General features: G+C 55.3%; 1 protein-coding gene across 7 annotated transcripts in view; it reads left to right on the top strand.

The window, feature by feature from the left end:
• The first annotated feature begins 1575 nt into the window (after positions 1–1575).
• The window catches only part of CARS1 (cysteinyl-tRNA synthetase 1), a 50552-nt gene continuing 30633 nt past the window's right edge, over positions 1576–21494 (top strand). For 2 of the 7 annotated variants that reach the window (XR_011524001.1, XM_070564507.1), the window contains exons 1-7: positions 1596–1742; positions 8980–9228; positions 13009–13100; positions 14249–14337; positions 14806–14902; positions 15437–15535; positions 16533–16685. Coding sequence is in view for 4 of the 7 variants with exons in the window: in XM_070564507.1 (XP_070420608.1) it covers positions 1718–1742; positions 8980–9228; positions 13009–13100; positions 14249–14337; positions 14806–14902; positions 15437–15535; positions 16533–16685 (804 nt within the window). In the remaining 3 variants the exon portion in view is untranslated. Of the gene's footprint in view, positions 1743–8979; positions 9229–13008; positions 13101–14248; positions 14338–14805; positions 14903–15436; positions 15536–16532; positions 16686–21494 lie in introns of all 7 variants that reach the window. The other 5 variants (XR_011524003.1, XM_070564509.1, XM_070564508.1 and 2 more) reach the window with 4 other exon arrangements.

The raw sequence follows: 21494 nt of genomic DNA, 5'->3' as shown, positions 1-21494 counted from the left end.
CAGCGGAAAAATTCCTCACTGTTTTTCTCTGTTCTTTTATCTTTGGACAATTCACCTGGCACTTAGGACTGCCAGGCATAATAGGAAAGGTGTACAAGGGATGCAATGCAGAAGGACACCCCCATCACCCCCTAATATAGGAAACCCAAAGGCAGAACAAGTAGGACGCTGCCCTAGGTTCAGGAGATTTTCAAGTTAATGGTACTCTTTCCCTCCTTTAAAGTGACAGTGACCACTTTTGGGTTCCTTTTGAGCTTTGCAATTGAGAAACAAACAAATCTTTAAAATATCAAAGGCTCCACCTCTGGGAGCCCCCCCTCTGGTTTCCGTGCTGATCACCCCGGCAACCAAGTGGGGTGCCCTCTCTTGGCGATTGACTCGTTGCCTGATTGATGGCAGTGATTTTTAAAACAATATATGTGAAGGCTCTGTGTCTGTGTGTCTGTGTCTGTGTGTGTGATATTTTTACCCCCGGGTGATATGGCCAAAACTAAGAGCTCTGTTTAATTGGCTTAAAGTAAGCGCTTACATAAATTCTAAATACAATAGAAATTAACCCAATGTCTTTTAAGATGTTATGGATTAATCTTTGGTTAATGAAAATTTAAGTTTGTTGGTTTGATTAAAATGTTTGGAAATGTCCTCCAGGTTAGCACTGCATATGCAAATATGCAGCCTGGGTTCCTAGTCAAATAAGTTCACGTTGTCTGCTGCTTCTTTCCATCCACTGCCAGCCAAGCATCTTCAACTTGCGGTTCAGTGTTAAAGTGAATGCCACAACCACGCAGTCTCTCTCAGTCCAGAAACTAGGGTGTCTTCCCCAGCCCCACCGCCTACCTCATCCCCACACTTGTCGCGTTTACCGCCTCCCATGGCTCTCCTAGATCTGTCTGCTCACACTGCTAGTCCAGGCCACCATTTACTCTCCTACGGACGATCAAAACGGCTTCCTAGCAAGTCCTGCTTTCCCAAATCCATTCCAAGTCCACTCAGCAGTTGTCAGAATGACGGTTCTGAGCACGAATCTCTTCACACCCACTGCTGTCTAAAGCCTTCAGTGGGCCTCTGCCATTGTTGACTTTCTCAGATGTTTCAAGAAGCACTGGCCCTAGCCTGAGCCTCAAGCCCCATCTCTCGCCAGGGCTGCTCATGTGTGTCCTGTCGCCGTGCTGAGTTTCTCAGTGGCTTGCTTTCTGCTGGGGTAATTTGCAGGACGGTTCCCTCTGCCTGGAATGCACTTCCCACCCATCCCCAATCTCCTCCACTGAGCCTTCCTTTGAACAAGTCCTCTGTGCCTGACCAGCACATTTCTGTCCCTGGGAGGCCCTCTCTCACCACCTGGCTGGGGCTTGTCCCCACCTCACTTGGTGCAGTGCTAACCCCCGTGCCTGAGTCTTTAATGCTTGCTCCCCGCGGCGAGACTGCAAACTCCGCCCCGAAGCCAGCCCCCTGGTTCGTCACGGCCTTGTCCCCAGGCCGGACACGGACTGCGCGTCCCAGGGGATGCACACGGGCGCGGGCGGCAGCGCAGTAAGAACTACAAGTCCCAGCATGCCCCGGACTCTCGACGCCCGGGCCCCGCGGCGGTTGCCTAGCGACCGGGCGTGTCCAGGAAGGTGGGGAGGGGCGGGCCAGGCGCGGGGAGGGACTTCCGGGGCGGCGGTTGCATCAGATTCTGGCAAGCTGTCGCCGCACCCGAGGGTCCGCGATTCCTAGGATGGCAGGTTGTTCCGGGGAGCACAGTGAGTGCGCGCGGCGGTCGGGCGGGGGGCGACCCCGGGCCTGAGGTCCCTGGACTGGAGGGGCGACCCCGGGTCTGAGGTCCCCGGACTGGAGGGATGACCCCGGGTCTGTGGTCGCCGAACTGGAGGGATGACCCCGGGCCTGAGGTCCCCAGACTGGAGAAGTGACCCCGGGTCTGAGTGTGCCGGGCTGGAGGGGTGACCCCGGGTCTGAGGGCGGCGCGTCCCCGGGCTGGGCGAGGTGTCTGGCGTGACCCCTGGGCTGGGCCAGCGCTCCTCGCCCTCCGTCCCCCGCGGGACCCAGCCCTGGCCCTAGCGCTCTCACTGGGTTGTGCCGAGGTCCTCTCGCGCCCCATCCCGCGGAGGTGGCCCTGCATGTCCCCCGACTGATCCCTGGATTTTGGGGCCAGGCAAAGCTGGAGCGTTGTTTTGGTTTCCGCCCAGCCCGGGCAGCATCTCGGGGGTGGGCAGAGGGCGCCTAGGCTGCCACTTAGGAAATTGGGGCCGAGGAAGTGAGGCACGCCCCCACACACACACATGAAAGGACTTGGGGTTTTACTGTGCAGCTGCAAACAGTGGCCATAGGCGTTTGCCTGGTCACGGCGTTATTGCCCCACTTTATTGCCGCCCAGGAGGTTCTGTGAGCAGCTCTGGCTCTGCCCATCCTGTTGTTCCTGTCACCAGCCGGTAGGCAAGTGCATCCCCAGGCTGCCATCCCAGGAGCACTGGGTCTTGTTCCGCCATCCCTCATGCAAGATTGCGCGGGAGAGACCAGAGATCGTCACTCACATTCCTAAGTCTGGAGCCAACTTTCCTCAGGAAGAATTAGCAGTGTATACAGTTTTTATTTCGGCTGGAGAAAATCAGGTGCAGGTTTTTCTGAGACACCGCCACCTCCACCCGCGGTTGAGGCTGTCCAAGGCTTCCTTGGCGCTCTGGGGTTCTAGGTGGGCAGCTGTCACCTCCTGGGTAATCTGGTGACGTGGGAGGCACCAGATGCCAGGGCTGCTGTCCCCTACTAGTACCCACCTTCCAGGCACTCTGCATTCCGCCTGACAGGTGTGCCTGGATTCCGGTGTCATCAACACCCGCCGCATAGCCCGGCCGCCCTCACCGTTCATCCAGACCCCTAAGAAAGAGCCGCGTGGTTCGCGTCCCCCACGCGGAGCCATCTGGCTGGGCTTGGGTCCCCACGCTGCCCCTTCCTCACAGCACGGCAGGGAAGTCGTCCTGCCTCTGAGGACGTGTGCGTGGTAAAGGCGTCAGCAGATGTACGTCTGGGCTTAGACCTGTGCCTGGCATGCGGTAGGCGCCTGTGTCCACCTGGGAAACCACAGGATGTTTCTTTGTTGTTTTATGAGCGAAAGTGTGTTTTGGGTTCGTCTGTGAAGACAAATGACATTATTGTGTATTTTTTTTTTTAAATTGCTTCCGCACTTGAGGTTTTCAGAGCCTTGATAAGATTGGCCTGGTTTTGGAGATGGACGCGTAGGTTGGGGTCAACCCTCCCGGCTGTCGGACAGCTGACAGTCTTTCCTAGTCTTAAACCTTAGGGCAGCATCTCCTACCCCGTGCTCGGCTCCAGGACGTAGCCCGCCTGCTGTTTCCGTGACTGCTGCCCCCCCCACACACACACCCTGTCCCGAGGCTTCCCCTCAAGGACGAGAATGTAGACCATCCTCTGAGGACACAGGAAATAAAATGAAGTGGTAAAGGCTTCATTGATATGGCTCCCAGCGTTCTACATGTTCTTGGTTTCCAGTTTCTGGATGCGTTTTATTCCCAAGGTTGGATTCATCAAATGTGACCGTCTTCCCAGACTTTTCACGGAGGCCCTCCTCTAGAATATTCTTCCCATTTCAGATCATCTTCCCTAAGTGGACTGAGAGCATCTGTTTGGTCCCCTGTGATGGCACTGAGTTTGCAGCTTCTTTGTAGCTCGAAGGTGCGCAGGCACGGTGCCTATTCCAGGGCCTGGTTGTCTTGGAAGACGCGTCTCACCTCTGAGGACCCCCGGGGTGGACGGAGCTCGTGTCCCAGGCGTTGCCCTTCAGACTCGGGGCACTCTCTGTGGCCGCCTGTGAGGTCAGACTGGAGGTTTAATTTTTTATACATTTCCAATCAATGTTCATGATAATACTGCAGCTAGCATTTTTCTCAGCACAAGTCTGTGCCAGGCCCTGCTCTAAAGACATCTGTTATCGCCTGTAATCCTGAGAGCGACCCTGTGTGGTGCATAGGCCCTTATGTTCCTGTCCAGGTGAGATTCCTGAGGCTCAGAGAAGTGGGTTGTCCAGGGTCACACAGCTAGCCAGATGCGCGGCCAGGCCTCCTCCGGTCAGTTTGATGGCAGCGGGATCTTCAGCACCGTGCCCTGCTCCCTTTGATGATTCTGTTGAGAATTACAGGAGCCCCAGTGCCCAAGGGAGTCAAGGCAGAGCAGAGGCTAGAGCTGATAGGCTTTGCTGTTTCCCGTTCTTACCAGGTGGGAGGAAGGAGGACTGCAGGTTGCTGCGAGCGGAGCCCCAGAGCAGGTTTAAATGCTGGTGGGAGGGCGGGGGCGCCGTGCGGGGCTTGCCGTTTCACGTCAGGAGTGCGGTTCATGTGATGTGGACGCGGTTCTTGAGTTTGTGTGGTTTCAGGAAACGTGTTGTAAAGACTTGGGCTTTCTAAACGGTGGTCATCACAGTCGCAGATGCCTGCCCTGCTCGGGAGCGCTCCTCTAACCTTGGCATCGCAGGCCGAGAGCCAGACCACAGGCTGGCCCAAAGCCGTGCCCACTTCACGGCTGGCCTGTGCGTGTGTTTCCTCCGTGGCCTTCATGCAGCTGCTGCAGTGAGCCCAGCGACTGTCGCCCGGGGCCTGGAAGCCCGTCCTCCCACTGCGCCCTGGGCACCGCCCCTCCGGCCTGAGGACAGCCTTCCTTTATGAAGGTCTGAGCTGCTCCAGACGGCGCATTCTACATGTGTGTGTAGTCCCCGGGTAAACTCCTCCAGGGCGAATGTGATAATAAGAACACTAATGCGGGAGTGATTATGATAATAATAGTAATGGCAAACCCATTGGCTGCTGGCTGAGTGTCAGGAGGCATTTTAAACATTTGACAAGTGTAATTTTGCTTAATGCTCAACAGCTTTACGAGGCGTGTGTTGTCTGAGCCTGTTTCCCCACAGGAGGCGACGGCCGGCCGGGGGGCCTGGCGCTGGTCCTCCAGGGCCACCTCCCCAGCAGCCCGCCCACCAGCAGTTCCCTCAACTAGTGTCTTAGCGCTTTCAAGCCGTCCGCTGGTTAGAACATTTTACGTTTTTTTTCTCAGCATAGAAATAACATAAGGTAGAAGGTGTGCAGGGAAGAAAACAGAGGGAAATAATCGCCTGGAGCCCCGCTCGACACAGACAGCCAGTGTGAGTGTGTGGGGAGTTCCCTGCCGTCTGCTTTGCTCGCTGGAAGACGTTTTTTGGGGAGACAATCTCTCCGTCTGCCTGCTATTTGGGGCTTCCGGGCGCTTAGGATCTTGAAATTGCCGGGCCGCTGTTCTCAGAGTGGTGCTGTCATCTCTTGCTTTGTTTCCCCTCCCTCCCTCCGTGTCTGGTCCTGGCACACATAGTTGCACGAGGAAGATGCTAGGAGATAGGAAAGAGGGTTGGGAGCGGGCAGCGTTGGGGTAACAGCTTCCGAAGGACGGCCACCCCGTCCTGGGATGTTTCCCACCTCCCGGCTCTGTCCACACCTCTGGCAGGTCCTCAGACTTCTCTTCAGTGAACTGAATTTTCTTCATCCTAACAGAGGGGCATGGCCAGCAGCCACCTAGCAGACGGCTGAGCTGTTGGAGGAATGTCACCGGGTAAAACAGAAGTTCCCTGGAAGGAAGGTGCTGTGCAGAAGGCTTCCGAGAAGTCTGACATTTGTTTCGTTAGGTTTTCCCGGGTGCTGGCTTAGTGGTGCCCAGAACTGCCCTGTCGGTGCCGCCTTCCTGTCCCTGGGTTTCCTCTTCAGCAGGAAGAGAGCGTGTCTAATCAGAGTCTCGACCTTGGTGACTGTGAGGCGGGGGTCATGAGGACAGGCCCCCTCCGTAGAAGAGTGGGAGACACAGATCTGCCTGGAACTTCCTTCTCTGTGTCAGACGCGGACACGGGGCCTGTGAGGATGGGGGCTGCTCCCGACAGCCCTCGGGCTGGGTCCTTAGAGCCTCCTGCTCAGGAGAGGGCAGGAGAGCTGGGGCGGCAGCTACTCAAGGGCCCTCGTGGGCCCTGGGACCCTGCTGGCACCTGCAGCAGGGAGGCGTCCGCCTCTGTGTCCCTTTGCTTCCTTGGACAGTTCCAAGGCCCCAAGTGCAAAGTGGCTTGTTCTCCTTGCAGGGCTGGCGCGAAGCAGAAGCAGCACCCCCTGGAGGTGTGCACCTTGGGGCAGCAGGGCTCCCGCTGAGCAAGCCATTGGGCCTCAGAAGCTGCTCTAGACTCGCCGGCCGAGGCCCCAGAATGACAGCTGCAGCCCAGCCCACCACAGGCCGTACTGCACTTTGAGATGCACTCTGCTGCTCGCTCATTCATTTATTCTGCAGATTTATCGAGTGTCTAGAATGTTCCAGGCTCAGTTCTAGATGCCGAGTATGTCTGCTGAGGAAATAAAGCAGCGCAGAATGACTGGAAACAGGGAAGACAGTAAAGGACAGACAGAAGGATTGGAAGTTAGAAATAAGTGCTCTGGAGAAGGAAAGCAGGAAGGGGTGGGACTCCGGGGGCGGGTGGTCATTTGGAACAGTGTCTGCGAAGGCCTCCTGGAGAAGGGGACACTGAGCAGAGCCTGAGGAAGGGAGGGAGCCTGGCCCCGTCTGCGGGAGCGTTCCTGGCAGGGACGGTGGGACAAGAGACCCTGCAAAGGGAGCAGAGCAGGCTCCTGTGGGGTGAGCAGGGACCCGTGTGGCTAGAGTGGGGTGCGTGAGGTGGGGACGGGAGCTGATGTGAGACAGGTCTGGAGGCCCACGTGGGGCTGTCCTGAGGCCTGGGTAAGGCCTGGTCTTGTTGAGTGAGGTGGGGGGTCGAGAGGCAGCGGTGTGAGCTTGCACTCTCAGCAGGGCCGCTGTGTTGTGCAAAGCCAGGATGCCTGTGGAGCGGCCTGCAGCGAGGGATTCGGGTGAGAGAGGGGCTGGGCCCTTGCCGTGGCAACCACGGGGATCCGGTTGAAAGTGGAGTCCCTGAACTGTGCCGTTGGTTGGCTGTGGGGGTTCCTGAGGATAATTTGTGCAGGGGCGTGACTCCAGTTGAGATGGAAGGATGTGCGAAGCAGTGGCCCCTCGTGGCCACATGGAATGTGCGACCGTCCTATTGGCATCGGATGAGACAGGCCTCTGTGCTGGAACCTTCCTGGGGTGCAGTCGGGAGGAGCAGGCGGTGTTTCTGGAAAGCCTTGTCTGAAGCTCAGCATCCATTTGAGAGCTCAGGGAAGATTTTTCCTGTTGTTGCTGACACCTTTCCTATAGGTGAAGAGGTCAGGATTCGGGACATGCCTGGGAAGCCAGTGTCCCTGGAGACTGGGCCCTGGGGAGTCACCGTACCGCTCCCCTGGGGCGCCCTGGGACCGTTGGGGTGGTTCACGTTGCAGCAGCTTGGAAAATGCTGCAGGCTTCCGTCCTCCTGTTAGTGGGTTCCTGCTCATCCTTGCTGACCCCAGCGAGTCTGGGAGGTCGTGTGGGCAGGACCCGAGTGGGGCTTCCCTGTAGTGGAAGCAGGTGCAGAAAGGCGTCTGTGTATGCAGCTGCTCCCCCCACATGCTCTGCCGTCTGTTTTCAGGAGTTGTGTGGGCTTGTTTGGGGTGATTTTCCTGTTCCTGTGCTGGGCAGGTAAACGGAGATAGGGAGGAAGAGGTCAGAGGTGGGCACATGGCTGTGTAGGTCCGGGTCTCCTCCCCATCCAGAGCCGTCCCTGCCATGGGTCCTACATGATGACCTAGTGACCTCGTGGTGTCAGGCAGCTCACTCTGGGCTCAGGCGTCGGGGTGTCTGCCCTGTGCCCAGGAAGAAGGCTGTGCCTGGCAAAGCGAGAGGGGACGGGCCTGTCCTTTCCCCCTCTGAGCTGACTCCTGGGCCGAAGGGGCGTCTGTGTGGAGGGGAAGAAGCCCTGGTCCTTTTTCCACAGTCCCCTCAGAAAATAAAACCAAAATCAGTGGGGGGTGAGGCTTGGATGCGGCTCAGGCTTGTGGGCTCAGGGACCAACCTCCTTCCCGCAGACGAGGGCCTGGTGCCACCCAAATTGCCTCTGCCTCCCTGCTTTTGTGGGGGGCTGCGTCTGTGCCCCCCTGGCCAAAGATGCACCCACCCGGCCATTTGTTAATGCAGTGACAGCAGGTTTTACTCAGTGACCGAAGGCAGGAAGAGCTGAGCTGGGCCGGATTTGTGCAGAGGCTGGGGCGAGGGCCCCGGGGCGCAGTAAAGGGGGAAGGAGGGAGAGGGCAGGGGAGGGGCGAGCGGGACCCAGTACAGTCAGGGAGATGAAAGTCACAAAGGGTGGTGAGGTCAGGGCCTTGGGCCAGCCGTGTCCACTAGCTGGTGATTATTGGAGTTAGGAGTCTGTCCTCCCACAGATGGGAGAGGGGCCCACCCTTCCTGAAGATCCCCTCTCAGAGGGATGGGCTTCGGGTCGCTGAGGGAGATGCTCGTGGGTTCTGGGATACATGGAGTCACAGTTGTCAGCCTTTTCAGTCATCGCTCTGAGAGGGAGGGCCAGGCATGTGGTCAGCTGCTGGCTCGAGCTCTCTCAGGCAGGCGTGTCAGGTGGCTGCCGTCCTCCTAGGGCACAGCCTTCGGCTGCTAGAAGCCTTGCTAGAGCAGGGGTCTGGACCGCGTCCTTAGGGCCGAGACTTCTGCATCCTCGCCCACCCTCGTTGTCCCTCCCGAGGCCCGGACGAGAGGTGTGCCACTGCAGAAAAGGGGCTGTGTACGTGTTTGTTTATTTTGAGTTTTTCTTTAATTGAGGTGAAATTACTGTTTTAAAGTGGACAATGATTGAGTGGCATTTAGTGCATTTGCAATGTGGTGCAACCACAGCTCTATCCGGTTCCAGAACATTTTCATCTCCCCACACTGAAAACCCCATTTCCCCGTGCCCAGCCCCAGGCAGCCGCTTGTCTGCGTTCTGTCTCGGTGGACGTTTCAGGGTTGACACCCAGGCGCCCCATCTTTGTGGACTCTCGCCCGAGGCCTCTGTCCCCTGACTGACATCGTGTGCCTCTGTCTTTGCAGCTCCCGACTACAGGTCCATCCTGAGCATTAGTGACGAGGCAGCCAGAGTGCAGGCCCTGAACGAGCACCTCAGCACGCGTAGCTATGTGCAGGGGCACTCGCTGTCCCAGGCAGACGTGGACGTGTTCAGTCAGCTCGCGGCCCCTCCCGCTGATGCTCGGCTCTTCCATGTGGCTCGCTGGTTCAGGCACATAGAAGCGATCCTGGGCGGCCCCTGCAGCAGAGGCGAGCCCTGTGGGCTCCAAACAAGTGAGTAGCAGAGCGGCCTCCCCAGCCGTTAGGAGCTCTCCCGTCGGCGGCCCCCTCCCAGGTCAGGACCTTTCTCCATTGCCCCATGGATGCTCGGTGCTGGTTGGCAGCAGTGCCCTGGAGGAGCCCACGGGCTGGCTCCTGTCACCAGGTGCAAGCAAGTGGACTGGTGGGCCGACCAGTGCTCCCTGCTAGAGGTTAGGATAAAACACGCCGAGAAGTTGACTCTGCAGGACCAGGACCCCCGCGGTTGCTGTAGCGGAGCTGTGGGGGGCGCATGCCGCCTGGGGGTCCAGCAGGGCTGAGCCGAGGGCTCCGGCCTTGGCGTTTCCTCCAGCTCCTGCCTGGCTCGATGTGACATGGCTCTGTTTGTGTATTCTGTCCGTCTATTGCCGTGGTTTGTCCCTCAGATGTGGAAGTGTTAAGTCCTAAAGCAGGATTGATTGACATTGAACTTCTGAACGTCAGCCGTGAACCATTTCTCGGCTTGGAGGTGGAATCAGTTGCGTGGCTGTGGTTCCATCCTGTGACTGCTGGGGTGTCCATACTAGCGCGGCCCCTGTCATTTTGGGGGAGCTTCTGGAGAGTCTCTGGGCTCAGTTCACATGTGGGCTCTCTTTCTCCTCTGATGTGTCATCCAGGGGTCCTTCGTCCCGTAACGGCCTCGATGCCCTTGAGCAGCTCAGTCCCACCGCGGCTTTGAGCACCCCCCACCTTCACAGTGGGGTGGGCCACATGCTGTCTCTGGTGGTCCCTGCTGGGCTAGGTGCCCCCCTGGGGGCTTTCCAGACTTCTGCAAGTGCGGCATTTGGAACATTCCACAATGCCTGTACTGCTGGTCGGGTCCACTGATCCCCCTGCGTGAGCAGCTGTTCGTGGGGTGTCTTTTCTCTGAGAGAAGGGTGTATTTGGTTTTCTGGGTAATCCTGCAGTAAACAGGATTGCAGCTAGGGTGGGAGCATTGGTCTGTGGGTCCGGTGCAGTGACCGAGGTGACTTCTTGGTGTCAGGCATGTTGTCTCTGAAAGGCTCAGGTATCAGGTTGACCCTCAGGCCCCAGCTCCCATGGCACAGCCTTCGGAGGCCGAGATCAGGGAGAATCTGGGGCTCCCCACCTCGCCAGAAGCCTGTCTGGTCTTCCATGCAGGGAACTTGTTGAAAGACTGATGTAGACACATGTCCTCTTAAGCATCATGAGATAAGAAAGAGTCTGCCACTCGAGGCAAGGCGTGGCCCGGCTAATGAGGGAGGCGGCTCTAGGCTGACTCAGAGGCGGGTGGAGGAGGCACCCTGAACGGCATGCATAGGATTGTCCTGCCTCCTATCATTTCCAAGTCACTTTGTCACCGAGGCCATGCAGGAGTCCACCAGGGACCTATGTGCCCAGGGGATGGCATGTGTTAGGTCGGCTGGCCTGCAAGACAGGGCTGGGGTCCAGCCCTGCTGCCTGTCAGCCTGTGGCCTCCAGCAGGTCCCAGAGCCCTCGGAGTCCGACATCCTCATCTACTGCCTGGAATGGCAGGAGCCGAGCATCCGCCTCCCCACATTGCCGCCAGGACCGGAGCAGCTGCGCGTCTCAGACATCTCTGAAGGCCTGTCCTGGGCGGGAGCACCACCTCTTCCAGCCCCTCTCTCCGCAGCACCCCATCTGCCTTCCCTCCGAGTCCCTGTTCCTGCTGGAGGTTCCGTCCCTGCTGGGCATCCGGTCAGCACCAGGTGTCATAGCTGGTCCCCGTTCCCTCTGCTGACCCCCAGTCTATGTCCCTGTGCCACCTTCGTGCCCTCCATGTCCTCTCCTCTTGGCCATGGGCCCCAGCAGCCCAAGGGACCCTCTGAGACATGGGAGGTCAGGCCATAGCTCTGCCTAAGCCCCTTCCCTGCCTCTCTCTTTCTTCTGCTACCCCATCTCCGTCTCATCGCCTCCTCTCTGCGGCGCCAGCATGGCAGGTCCGCTCCACTCAAGGCCCCATCTTCGCTGTGTCTGTGTCTGGAGCGCCCCTCATCCAGAGCAGGGCTCCCAGCCGACGGCCTTCCTCCCAGGACCCCTCTGCCACCCGCCACATCCATCCCCCCAGGATGTGTGCTCTTCCCTGAGAATACCCGGCAGGCACGGGGCCGTCGGATGCTGAGGCCATGCGTGTGGGAATATAAGCGTTCGTGCTTCTCTCTCCTTTGTGGCCGACAGCCCTATGTCCCTATGAAGTGCTTCTCTGCCCTCCGTGGCAGGGGACCATTAATTATGTAAGGGAACGCTAGTGAAAATGTCTTCGTATTAAATCAAAAGTCCCTGTCCAGTATTTCCCAGTTTTTCCCTTAGGCAAATAGACTTTGTATATGCCAAACTTCCCTGAACCTGTCACCAGCCGTGTGGCAGTAGCAGCCCTTTGGGGAGCTAGAAAGCCTGAGTGTGACCCAGTGTCCAGGACAGTGTCCCACTGGCCAGGGTCTGGGCCAGCTGTGTCCTGTCACCAGCCGTCTCAAGTCTTCTCCAATGGGCCTTCGGTCCTCTGATGCCCGAGCCCTTGGTGCTGAGCAGGACGGTCGCTGATGGTCGTCTGGTTCACCTCAGTGTGTGGGGCGACTCTGGCCAGCATCCCCAGTCATCCCGGGTGGAGTTCCAGGGTCTGAGCGAGGGAGGGGGTTGATGGAGTCCTGAAGTGGCAGATTGACCGTCACCTCACCGTGGACTGAGAGTTCCCTTCGAGGGCGTTGGCTGCATTTAGGGTGACCCTTAGTCAGCATCTGGTGTTTGCGTGAGGATTCGGACTTTTCCCAGTGGGAGAACCTGTGAGTTTGCTGGCACTTAGCTCAAATAAGAGCTCCTGTTGAGCGCTGTCTATCTGTCTCCCTCACTCCCCATTCGTCTGCTCCTCTCCTTGCTGGCAGGCTGTTGCAGGCACACACACAGGGCACACGCACGCACGCACACACAGCAGCTGCCTTCCTCCTCTCCCCTTCGCCTGTCCGTTACGCACATCCTATGTCTGGTGGACAAGACCTTGGGTGAATGGCGGAGCCCAGGACTGACTACTCTGTGACTCCGGTGGGAAGCAGCGTGTAGTGATCTGTTGGCTGCATTTGTCATCGATTCAAGGAGGCTGTGCAGGGTCTCACCTGTCGTCAAACCGTCTGGCATGAGGGAGAAGCCCTCTGCAGAGAGGGGCGGAGAGGGGAGTGGACACACAGAGGGCAGCTCAGTGCGCCAGGGACACAGGCCTTGCCGAGGCCTCCACCTCGTGGGCCCGTCCTGGGGCGGGCCTGGGGCAGCAGCCGTGCCTGCAGGTGTGCACAGTGGAGTGCGCCACAAAGCCAGCTCTGGTGCGAGGACTAAAGGGAACAGCTGGGTTCGGGGCACAGGAGCAGAGCCTTGGGAGTGGTTGGAATGTCACCAGACACCCATGAGGTGCAAATAATCACCTTTTCAGTTAGCACAGACTGACCCACAAGCGCCTCCTCGTGACCCATGAGCTGTGTCGGACGCTGTGCACACGGAGCGAGCAGGCGGGCCCATGTTTGAAGCCCAGTGGGATGTGATGGGAGTGGACACGTCGTGGAGGCGTTCTCCCGCCGTGCTGGGGTTGGGGGTTGTCGTGGGATCCCTGCCACGCAGAATGGGAGCACAGCAAAACAGGGAAGCAGTTGCATTTGACTGGGTGATGCTGACAGAGATTCATGTTAATGTTGTTTCACATTTTGCTGAAAACAAGATTTCTGTTGTAAAAGCAAACACGCAGTGTGACTTGCATTTCCTGTGACCTGGCCGCTCTCTCTGCCCTCGCAGGTAAAGGCCGGCGGGTGCAGCCTCAGTGGTCTCCTCCGGCCGGGTCCGAGCCGTGCAGGCTCCGCCTTTACAACAGCCTCACCCGGAACAAGGTGAGGAGGGATCCCATGGGGGCGGGGCAGACACGGCTCTGTCGGGGCCCAAGGTGCCCTTTCAAAACACACAGGTGTTGTCTGTGCCTCACGGTGGCCTGCCCTGGAGTGCCCGCAATCCAGGTGTGGGATCCTTGAGCTCCTCACGTGGACTCTCTGTGTGGCCTGACGAGGAGCTGTCCTCTGAAACTTGACACACTCATGTCACACCTCGCTGGGAAACCTGCCCATTGGCTTCTGGGCATGGAGCACCCGGAGTAGGCTTTTGAGCCCTGCCCAAGTGTAAATGCTCAGGGTCATTCAGAGCCGAGCCAAGTATTGGCATGCTCTCGGAGAGGACACGTGGCAGCAGCAGACATCACAGTACAAGCCAAGCAGAAGTAGCAACACAGTGGACCTGTCCAGTGTTGCTGGGAGCTGAGCAGGTTTCGAGAAGACTTTGAGTGGGGTTTGCTTGGTTGGTTCTGCTCAGCGTGGCCCGTGGCTCCAGAGATTCTGAAAAGGGCTCTGGCCGTGGGCTGATTGCGTGTCCATCAGCAAGCACACTTAGCAGACGGGAGACAGGGTGTCCTTCATGGGCCGGGTTGATGCCGGCGGGCCCTGAATTGGTCCGACAGTGTCGGAGTGCAGAGCAGTTGCAAAGAGCGCTTGGATCCAGCGGCCCTTGCCTCTACACCAGGCTCCTCCAGGAGCGCGGACGCTGGGCAGCTGCTCGAGACCTGTGTCTTCATCTGTGAAAGGAAGAGGGCAGCGCCCACCTGCTCTCACTGTTTCTAGGAGCAGGTGTAGGTCAGTCTAAGTGCTCGGCGCAGGGCGGGCCCGGCCTAGGCGCTCCCTCAGTGCGGCTGCTGCTGCTGCTAACGAGGCAGCTTTCCAACAAAGTGGCCCATGCGTTTCCTCCACCTGCAGCCCCCCTGAGGGGTGGGAGCCAGGGAGGAAGAGGGCCTCCTCATCCTCGGGAACCTGGCCTCGAGAGTCCGATTGCCCCCCGTGCTGAGACTTTGTGACTTCTTTTAGTAAAACAAAACGGCCCTTGCTAAATCGTCTATGAACCGACAGACCTCAGGGTTCTCCTCGCGGCTGGTTGGGGTGTTCCTGCGCGACGCCTCACCCTTCTTGTAACTGTCGTTCTTCTGCTTCTCACTAAGGACGTGTTTATACCTCAAAGTGGGAAGAAGGTGACGTGGTACTGCTGTGGGCCGACCGTCTACGACGCCTCTCACATGGGGCACGCCAGGTAGGGCCCGCTGCTGGGGCTGCACACGTGCGGGGCCCCGGGGAGCAGCTCAGCTCCTGAGGCTTGATGGGAAAATCCACCCTGGACTTCTTTCTCTTGATTTGAAGATAGACATTTTCATTTCATAAGAAGCCATATTCTCTGTAGAAAACTTAGAGAATACTGACAGCCAATAAGGACAGCGCCCCGCAGCCCCACTGTTGATCTCTTGGACTGTACCCACACGCTTTTTTCCGTGTGCCTTAAAGTTTTCCTCACCCTGAAGCTCGGGGGGGATGTTTCCCAGACACTCAGACCTGGGGCCTAGTGGATGCTGACCCCGTGGTGGTCTCGGGGTACCGTGTGTAAGGGCAGCTGGCTGTGGGGGAAATGCCACGGCCTCCTTTCCCTTGTTCATGTCTTCATTGCGATGCCGAGATGATGCGCCGAGTGTGCGGTTTGCAAATGCCTGTCTTTTCGTTGCTGCAGGTCCTATATCTCTTTCGACATCCTGAGACGAGTGCTGAGGGATTACTTCAAATTCGACGTCTTCTACTGCATGAACATCACAGACATTGACGATAAGGTAAGGGGAGCTTGCAAGATGAAATTTCAGAAACAATGGATGTTACGAAGGCAGAAAAGACTTTTGGATGTGTCGATAAAAGAAGGTGGGCTTGAACGAGCTCAGGTCTTGACTGGTAAACATTATTTGAACCCCCTCAATCAGCTGGTATCTCAGTTTATGCAAATGGTGTTCTGTTGCATTTAGATGTTTAGATGCTGTTTGAAACCTGCATGTTCAGGGCCCAGGTTGGCTAAATGTTAATGCTCCGTGGTGCTTCACGGAAGGAAGCACATGGTTTTGTGTGTGGCACTGCGTGGGAAGCTGGGGCCGGCCTGTGTCCTCCACGTCGGAAAGGTGACTGTGGAGCAGTCTCTGCACCAGGAGGTGTGGCCCTTGGGCACCGCTGGGCAGTCGGGTGATGGAGGGCGATGATGTTCCCCCAGGCTGTGCACGGCCGGGGCCCACGGCTGCCCCTCGCTCAGAGTCCACCTGCTGCACAGAGATTGAAGCAGGCTCTGCGCACAAGCCACATGTTGCCTTTTCTCTTTCCAGATCATCAAGAGGGCCCGGCAGAACTACTTGTTTGAGCAGTACCGGGAGAAGAGGCCCCGGGCAGCGCAGCTCCTGGAGGATGTTCACGCCGCCCTGAAGGTGGGCCCGTCGCTGCCTGCTCCCTGATTCCTGGTCTCGGCCCTCGGCCCTCGGCCATTCCTCATCACTGTGCCTAGAGTAGTGGCTGCCCTCAGCAGGCCTCATAAAGTATACGGCACCCAAGCCAGTTCCATCAGGGCTCACTGAAGTCTTGACTGATGTGGGCCCTTGGGCCAAGTCGCCAGGAGAGAAACGCATGGCCGGGGGAGTGGATTAGGGGACTGTTCCTGCCACTCATGGGAAAATGTCAGGACTCGTCACCGTGCCGCTAAGCTACACTTACCTGTCAAAGGCTCCTAACATTGCTATCAAATCTTCCACCTGAGGTCACAACCAAGTCAGATCCTTTTGACTGAGATGCAGAAGCCGTGCCAGCTTCTTAAATTGGTAATACTGGAAATTTTCAGAGTTATTTGAAGAAATTAATTCTTGCTAATTTAATATTTTAATTTGGAATAAACAGTATTACAAATTATAATATTCCATAGTCAAATAGAGCAAGTCATTTTATTCTCCTCAGTAATTACAGTAATAATTACTGGTGTGCTTATACCGCTTTATCTCTGAAAGAATAGGAATAAAATTAGAGCTTAGCAATCTTTTCTGCCAACGAGGTGAGGGCCCAGTAGGCTGTGGGCGCCTTTGTGACAGAGGTGGCCGGTGGCATCTCTCGAGGTCCGTAGATGACACCTCGTGTCGTCCCTAGCGTAGTCTTAGGAGTGCTGCTCTCACAGCCACTGTCCGTCAGAGAGAGGGAGGTGGGGTGCCCTGCCCGGGGTGGTGTGAGGAGGCAGCAGCAGGGGGCTTCCTGGGCCGGGCAGCAGGGTCTCTGCTACCGTCCTGCCGCTTGGGGAGAGCTAGGAGGACACTCTCAAGGACACACTTCCTAGTGGCCGCAGGCAGTGGGAAGCCCTGGTCTCTGCTGCGCTGAGTAGCCTTTGAGGGCAGGGTCTGCTGGGCAGTGTCTGACAGCCTTGCCTTCTCCTCACGCTTGTAGCCGTTTTCGGTAAAACTCAGTGAGACCACGGATCCCGACAAAAAGCAGATGCTTGAACGCATTCAGCACGCGGTGAAGCTAGCCGCAGAACCGCTGGAGGAAGCGGTGCGGCGTGACCTCGCTGGAGAGGAGGAGCTCAGCAGCCACGTGGAGGTGAGGTTTGGAGTGAGTCGGGCCAGCCCTGTGCATGGAAGGGGCTCCCTGCACGCAGACGTGGGGCTGTGTTAGCACCCAGCACCCTGGGCCGGGCCACTCTGCTGTCCCACATCCTCCTGCCCCTGCTCCCACTCCTTCCCACCACGTCCCCCAGATAAATAGGAGGCGCACTTGGCATGCCTGGGGGAGCAGCCTTCTCTCGAAATAATTCCAGGATTGTCGGTGGGCTCGCCGCTGATGGTTCTCAGTGCAGCTCCTGGAGAAGGAGGAGCGAGAGATTGAAGTGGAAATGAGCTGCGGGGCCTGGGGCCCCTGCTGAACTCAGGGCCTTCCCCTGGGCCACTCTTCTCCCTCTGTGAAAGGCCTTCCTTCAGACAGATTTGGGGCACTTCATACGAAGGGGCCCGCGCCCTCTCGGGGCCTCTCCCTGCCTGAGTGCCACACAGGACTGCCCCGCAGTCTGGCCTCCCCGCGTTGCCCTCCCCTGCTGGTGGGAAGGTGTCCATGGCCCTTCTCCTTCCCGCCGGCGCCCCCTGCTGGTCACCATCTTCAGAACTCCATGGAGACAAGAAACCTGCAGAAACCATGCGGTGAAGGGGCTGTAAGTCACAATCTGCATGAGGAAACTCGCACACGGGGGCCCGCCCGGCTTCAGTGTTGCTCCTCTGTGGCCCCACACAACGGATCGCTAGGCCGTGCTTGTTCTGAGCTTGTGAAAAGCACACAGGCCTTCGTGGTCTTGGGGACGAGCCCTCTTGGATGTGCTTCCGAGGTGGGCCTGTCCTTACTCAGTGGACGCCTCATCCCTTCCTCTGGGACAGCAGAGCCGGTTCCTTGTCAGCAACAATGCTGCCGTGAATTTTTTCCCAATTGTCCCACTAATAACCTTTTATAAAAAATTGTGGTAAAATATGTGTAATGTAAGATTTACCGTCTTAACCATGTTTAAGTGCCCAGTTCATTGGCAGGAAGCACAGCCTCATTGCTGTGCAACCGTCACCTCCGTCCATCTCCAGACATTTGTTCACCTTCCCAAACGGAAGCCCTGTCCCCACTGAACACCAGCTCCCCATTGCCCCTCCCCCAGCCCCCGGCGCCCGTCATCCCACTTTTTGACTCTGTGAATATGACTCCTCTAGGGACCTCATATAAGTGGAATCCTACAGTGTTTGTCCTTTTGTGACTAGCTTATTTCACTCAGCAGGATGTCCTCGAGGTTCGTCCATGTTGTAGCATGCGCCAGAATTTCCGTTTTTGAGACTGAATAATGTTCCGTGGTGTATATATACGGTATTTTGTGTATCCATTCATCCATCGATGGACACCTGGCTTGTCTCCACCTTCTGGCTGTTGTGACTAATGCTGCTGTGAACATGGGTGTGCAGATATCTGTTTGGGTCCCTGCTTTCACTTCTTTCTGGGATAGATCCAGCAGAGGGATTCCCGGCTCACGTGGTAATTCTTTTTTAATGTTCTGAGGACCCGCTATACTGTTCCCCACAGCAGCATGAGGCTCCTGGTTTCTCCCCGTCCTCGCCAACACCTGTTACTTTGTTTCACCGATGGTAGCCATCGCGATGGGTGGGAGGCGGTACCTCACTGTGGTTTTGCTTTGCCCTTCCCTAAGCACCAGTGCTGTTCAGCGTCTTTTCGTGAGCTGGGAGTTGTGTTCTGTTTGTCTGTGGGTGCACGTTTACAAGAGTTTCTTTGGGCTGTCCACCTGAGGGTGAAATTGCTGAGCTGTAGGGGCTGTGTAACCGTTGGGGGTCCCCAACACCTCTCGCACGTTCCGTGATTCTCCGGAAGGATTCATAGGACGCAGCAGAGATGGAAGAGATGGAAGAGACGGAAGTTTGATCACAGGGGCGCGGCGGGGGAGGAAGGCCCGGGGGGAGTCTGGAGGAACCCATGGCCAGCTTCTGAAGCCGCCTTCCTCCCTCCCCTGAGGGGCCCGAGCACTCTCCCCACCAGGAACACTGCAGCTGCTCGGGCGAAGTGTTTCTGCTCGGGGAGCCCCTCAGAGCCTCAGCACCCAAGGCGTTACTGGGCTCTGTCGTGTAAGCGCCCCTGCCTGGCGTGAACCCCGACTTCCGAGTCAGAAGGAGAGCACGTGCCCATTGCTCGTGCCCATTGTCCTTGACTTTATATGTGGGACGCCTACCACAGCATGGTGTGCCACGCGGTGCCATGTCCACACCTGGCATCTGAACCAGTGAACCCCAGGCCGCCAAAGCGAAAAGTGCGCACTTAACCGATGTGCCACCAGGCCGACCCCTGTCCATTATTTCTTGTCTGTCACCACATAAGTGCTCCCCTCCCCACCCCGTGCCCACCCCGCTTCCCCTGGTAACCACTGAACTGTTTTCTTTGTCCATGTGCTTGTTCAAATTCCACACATGAGTGAAGTCATCTGGTGTTTGTCTTTCTCAGTCTGGCTTATTTCGCTCAGCATAATTCCCTCCAGGTCCGTCCAAGTTGTTGCAAATGGGAAGGTTTTTTCTTTTTCATGGCTGAGTAGTATGTCCACCACATCTTCTGTATCCACTCATCGGTTGATGGGCACTTGGGTTGCTTCCGTGTCTTGGCTACTGTGAATAGTTCTGGAATGAACACAGGGGTGCATGTGTTACTTTGGATTGTTGATTTCACGTTGTTTGGGTAGACACCCAGTAGTGGGATAGCTGGGTTGTATGGTAGCTCTGTGTTTAGTGTTTTGAGGAATCTCCATAGTATTTTCCATAGTGGCTGCACCAGTTTGCACTCCCACCAGCAGTGTATGAGGGTTCCCTTCTCTCCACACCCTCTCCAACATTTATTATTGTTAGTCTTAGTGATTATAGCCATTTTAACAGGCATAAGGTGGCATCTTAGTGTGGTTTTGATTTGCATTTCCCTGATGATTAGTCAAGTTGAACATCATTTCATGTGTTTGTGTTTTTGGCCGCTTTTGCAATCAGGTTGGATGGTGGGTATTGTTGGGTCTTAAGAGTTCTTTGTGTATTTTGGATAACAGTCTTTTATCAGCTGTGTTTTTTACAAACGTTTTCTCCCAATCTGTGGTTTGTCTTTTCATTCTCTTAACAGTGTCTTTCCCAGAGCAAGAATTTTTAACTTTAGTGATGTCCAGCTTATCAATTTTTACTTCCAGAGATTGTGCCTTTGGTGTGTGTATCTGTGAAATCATTGCCAAACCCAAGGTCATCTAGATTTTCTCCTATGTTATCTTCTAGGAGTTTTGCATTTTACATTTATATCTGTCGTCCATTTTGAGTCACTTTTTGTGAAGCGTGTAAGATTTGTGTCTAGATTCATCTTTTTGCATATGAACATCCACTTGTTTCAGCACCATTTGTTGAAAAGACTATTTTTTTCTCCATTTTATTGCCTTTGCTCCTTTGTCGAGATCAGTGGACTGTATTTATGTGAGTCTGTTTCTGAGCTCCGCATTCTGTTCCATTGATCTATTTGTCCGTTCTTTTGCTAATGCCACGCTGTCCTGATCACTGTAGCTTTATAATGAGTCTGAGGTCGGGTAGTGTCAGTCCCCCATCTGTGTTCTTCTTCACTGTTTGCTGACTGTTCTGGGTCTTTTGCCTCTCCAAATAAACTTTAGGATCAGTTTGTTGATATCGACAAAAATCACTTACTGGAATTTTGATTGGGATTGCGCTGAATCTATAGATCAAGTTGGGAAGAACGCAAACGTGGAATGTCTTTCCAGTGGCTTAGTTCTTCTTTGATTCTTTTTCGTCAGAGTTTTGTTGTTTTCCTCATATAGATCTTGTACATATTCTTTTAGATTTATACCTAAGTATTTCATTTTGGGGTTGCTAATGTAAATGATATTGTGTTTTTAATTTCAAATTCCACTTGTTATTTGGTGACAGATAGTTGTATGTCATGCTTCCCAATCAGTATACCTTTTATTTTCTTTCCTTGTCTTCCAGTATGATGTTGAAATGGAGTAGTGAGAGGGGGCATTCGTGCATTGTACTTGGTCTTAGTGGGAAAGCTTCTAGTTTCTCACTGTGAAGTGTGGTGGTAGCCATAGGTTTTTTGTAGATGTTCTTTATCAAGTTGAGGAAGTTCCCCTCCATTCCTAGTTTTCTGAGAGTTTTTATCATGAATGGGTATTGGACTTTGTCAAATGCGTTTTCTGCATCTATTAATATGATCACGGCATTTTTCTTTTTTAGTCTGTTGATATGAAGATTTATAATAATTGATTTTATAGTGCGGAGCCAACCTTGCGTACTTTTGATAAATCCCACTTGATCATGGTATATAATTTTTTTTATACTGTTGTGCATTCAATTTGCTAATATTTTGTTAAGGATTTTTGCATTGTGTTCATGAGAGATATGGTCTATAGTTTCCTTTTCTTGTAATGTCTTTGTGTGGTTTTGGTATTAGGATAATGTTTTCCTTCTCATGGAATGAATTAGGAAGTATTCTGTCTTCCCCTGTCTTCTGAAAGAGACTGATAGGATTTCTTAAATGTTTGGTAGAATTCACCAGTGAACCCGTCGGGCCTGGTGCTTTCTATTTTGGAAGGTTATTCATTATTTACCCAGTCCCTTTAATAGGTACGGGCTTATTAGATCATCTGTATTACCTTGTGTGAGTTTTGGCAGCTTATGTGTTTCAAAGAAGTGGTCCATTAATCTAGGTTATCACATTTTGGGGCAGAGAGTTGTTTGCAGTATTCCTTTATTATCCTTTTAATTTCCGTGGGATCTGTAGTGATAGCCCCTCTTTCATTTCTCATCTTGGTATTTGTGTCCTCTTTCTTTTTTCAATTTTATT

This window comes from Equus przewalskii, chromosome 11 (genome assembly GCF_037783145.1).
Source record: "Equus przewalskii isolate Varuska chromosome 11, EquPr2, whole genome shotgun sequence".
Classification (NCBI taxonomy): domain Eukaryota; kingdom Metazoa; phylum Chordata; class Mammalia; order Perissodactyla; family Equidae; genus Equus; species Equus przewalskii.
Note: the sequence above shows the minus strand (reverse complement) of the source record. Positions and strands in the feature narration are given on the sequence as shown.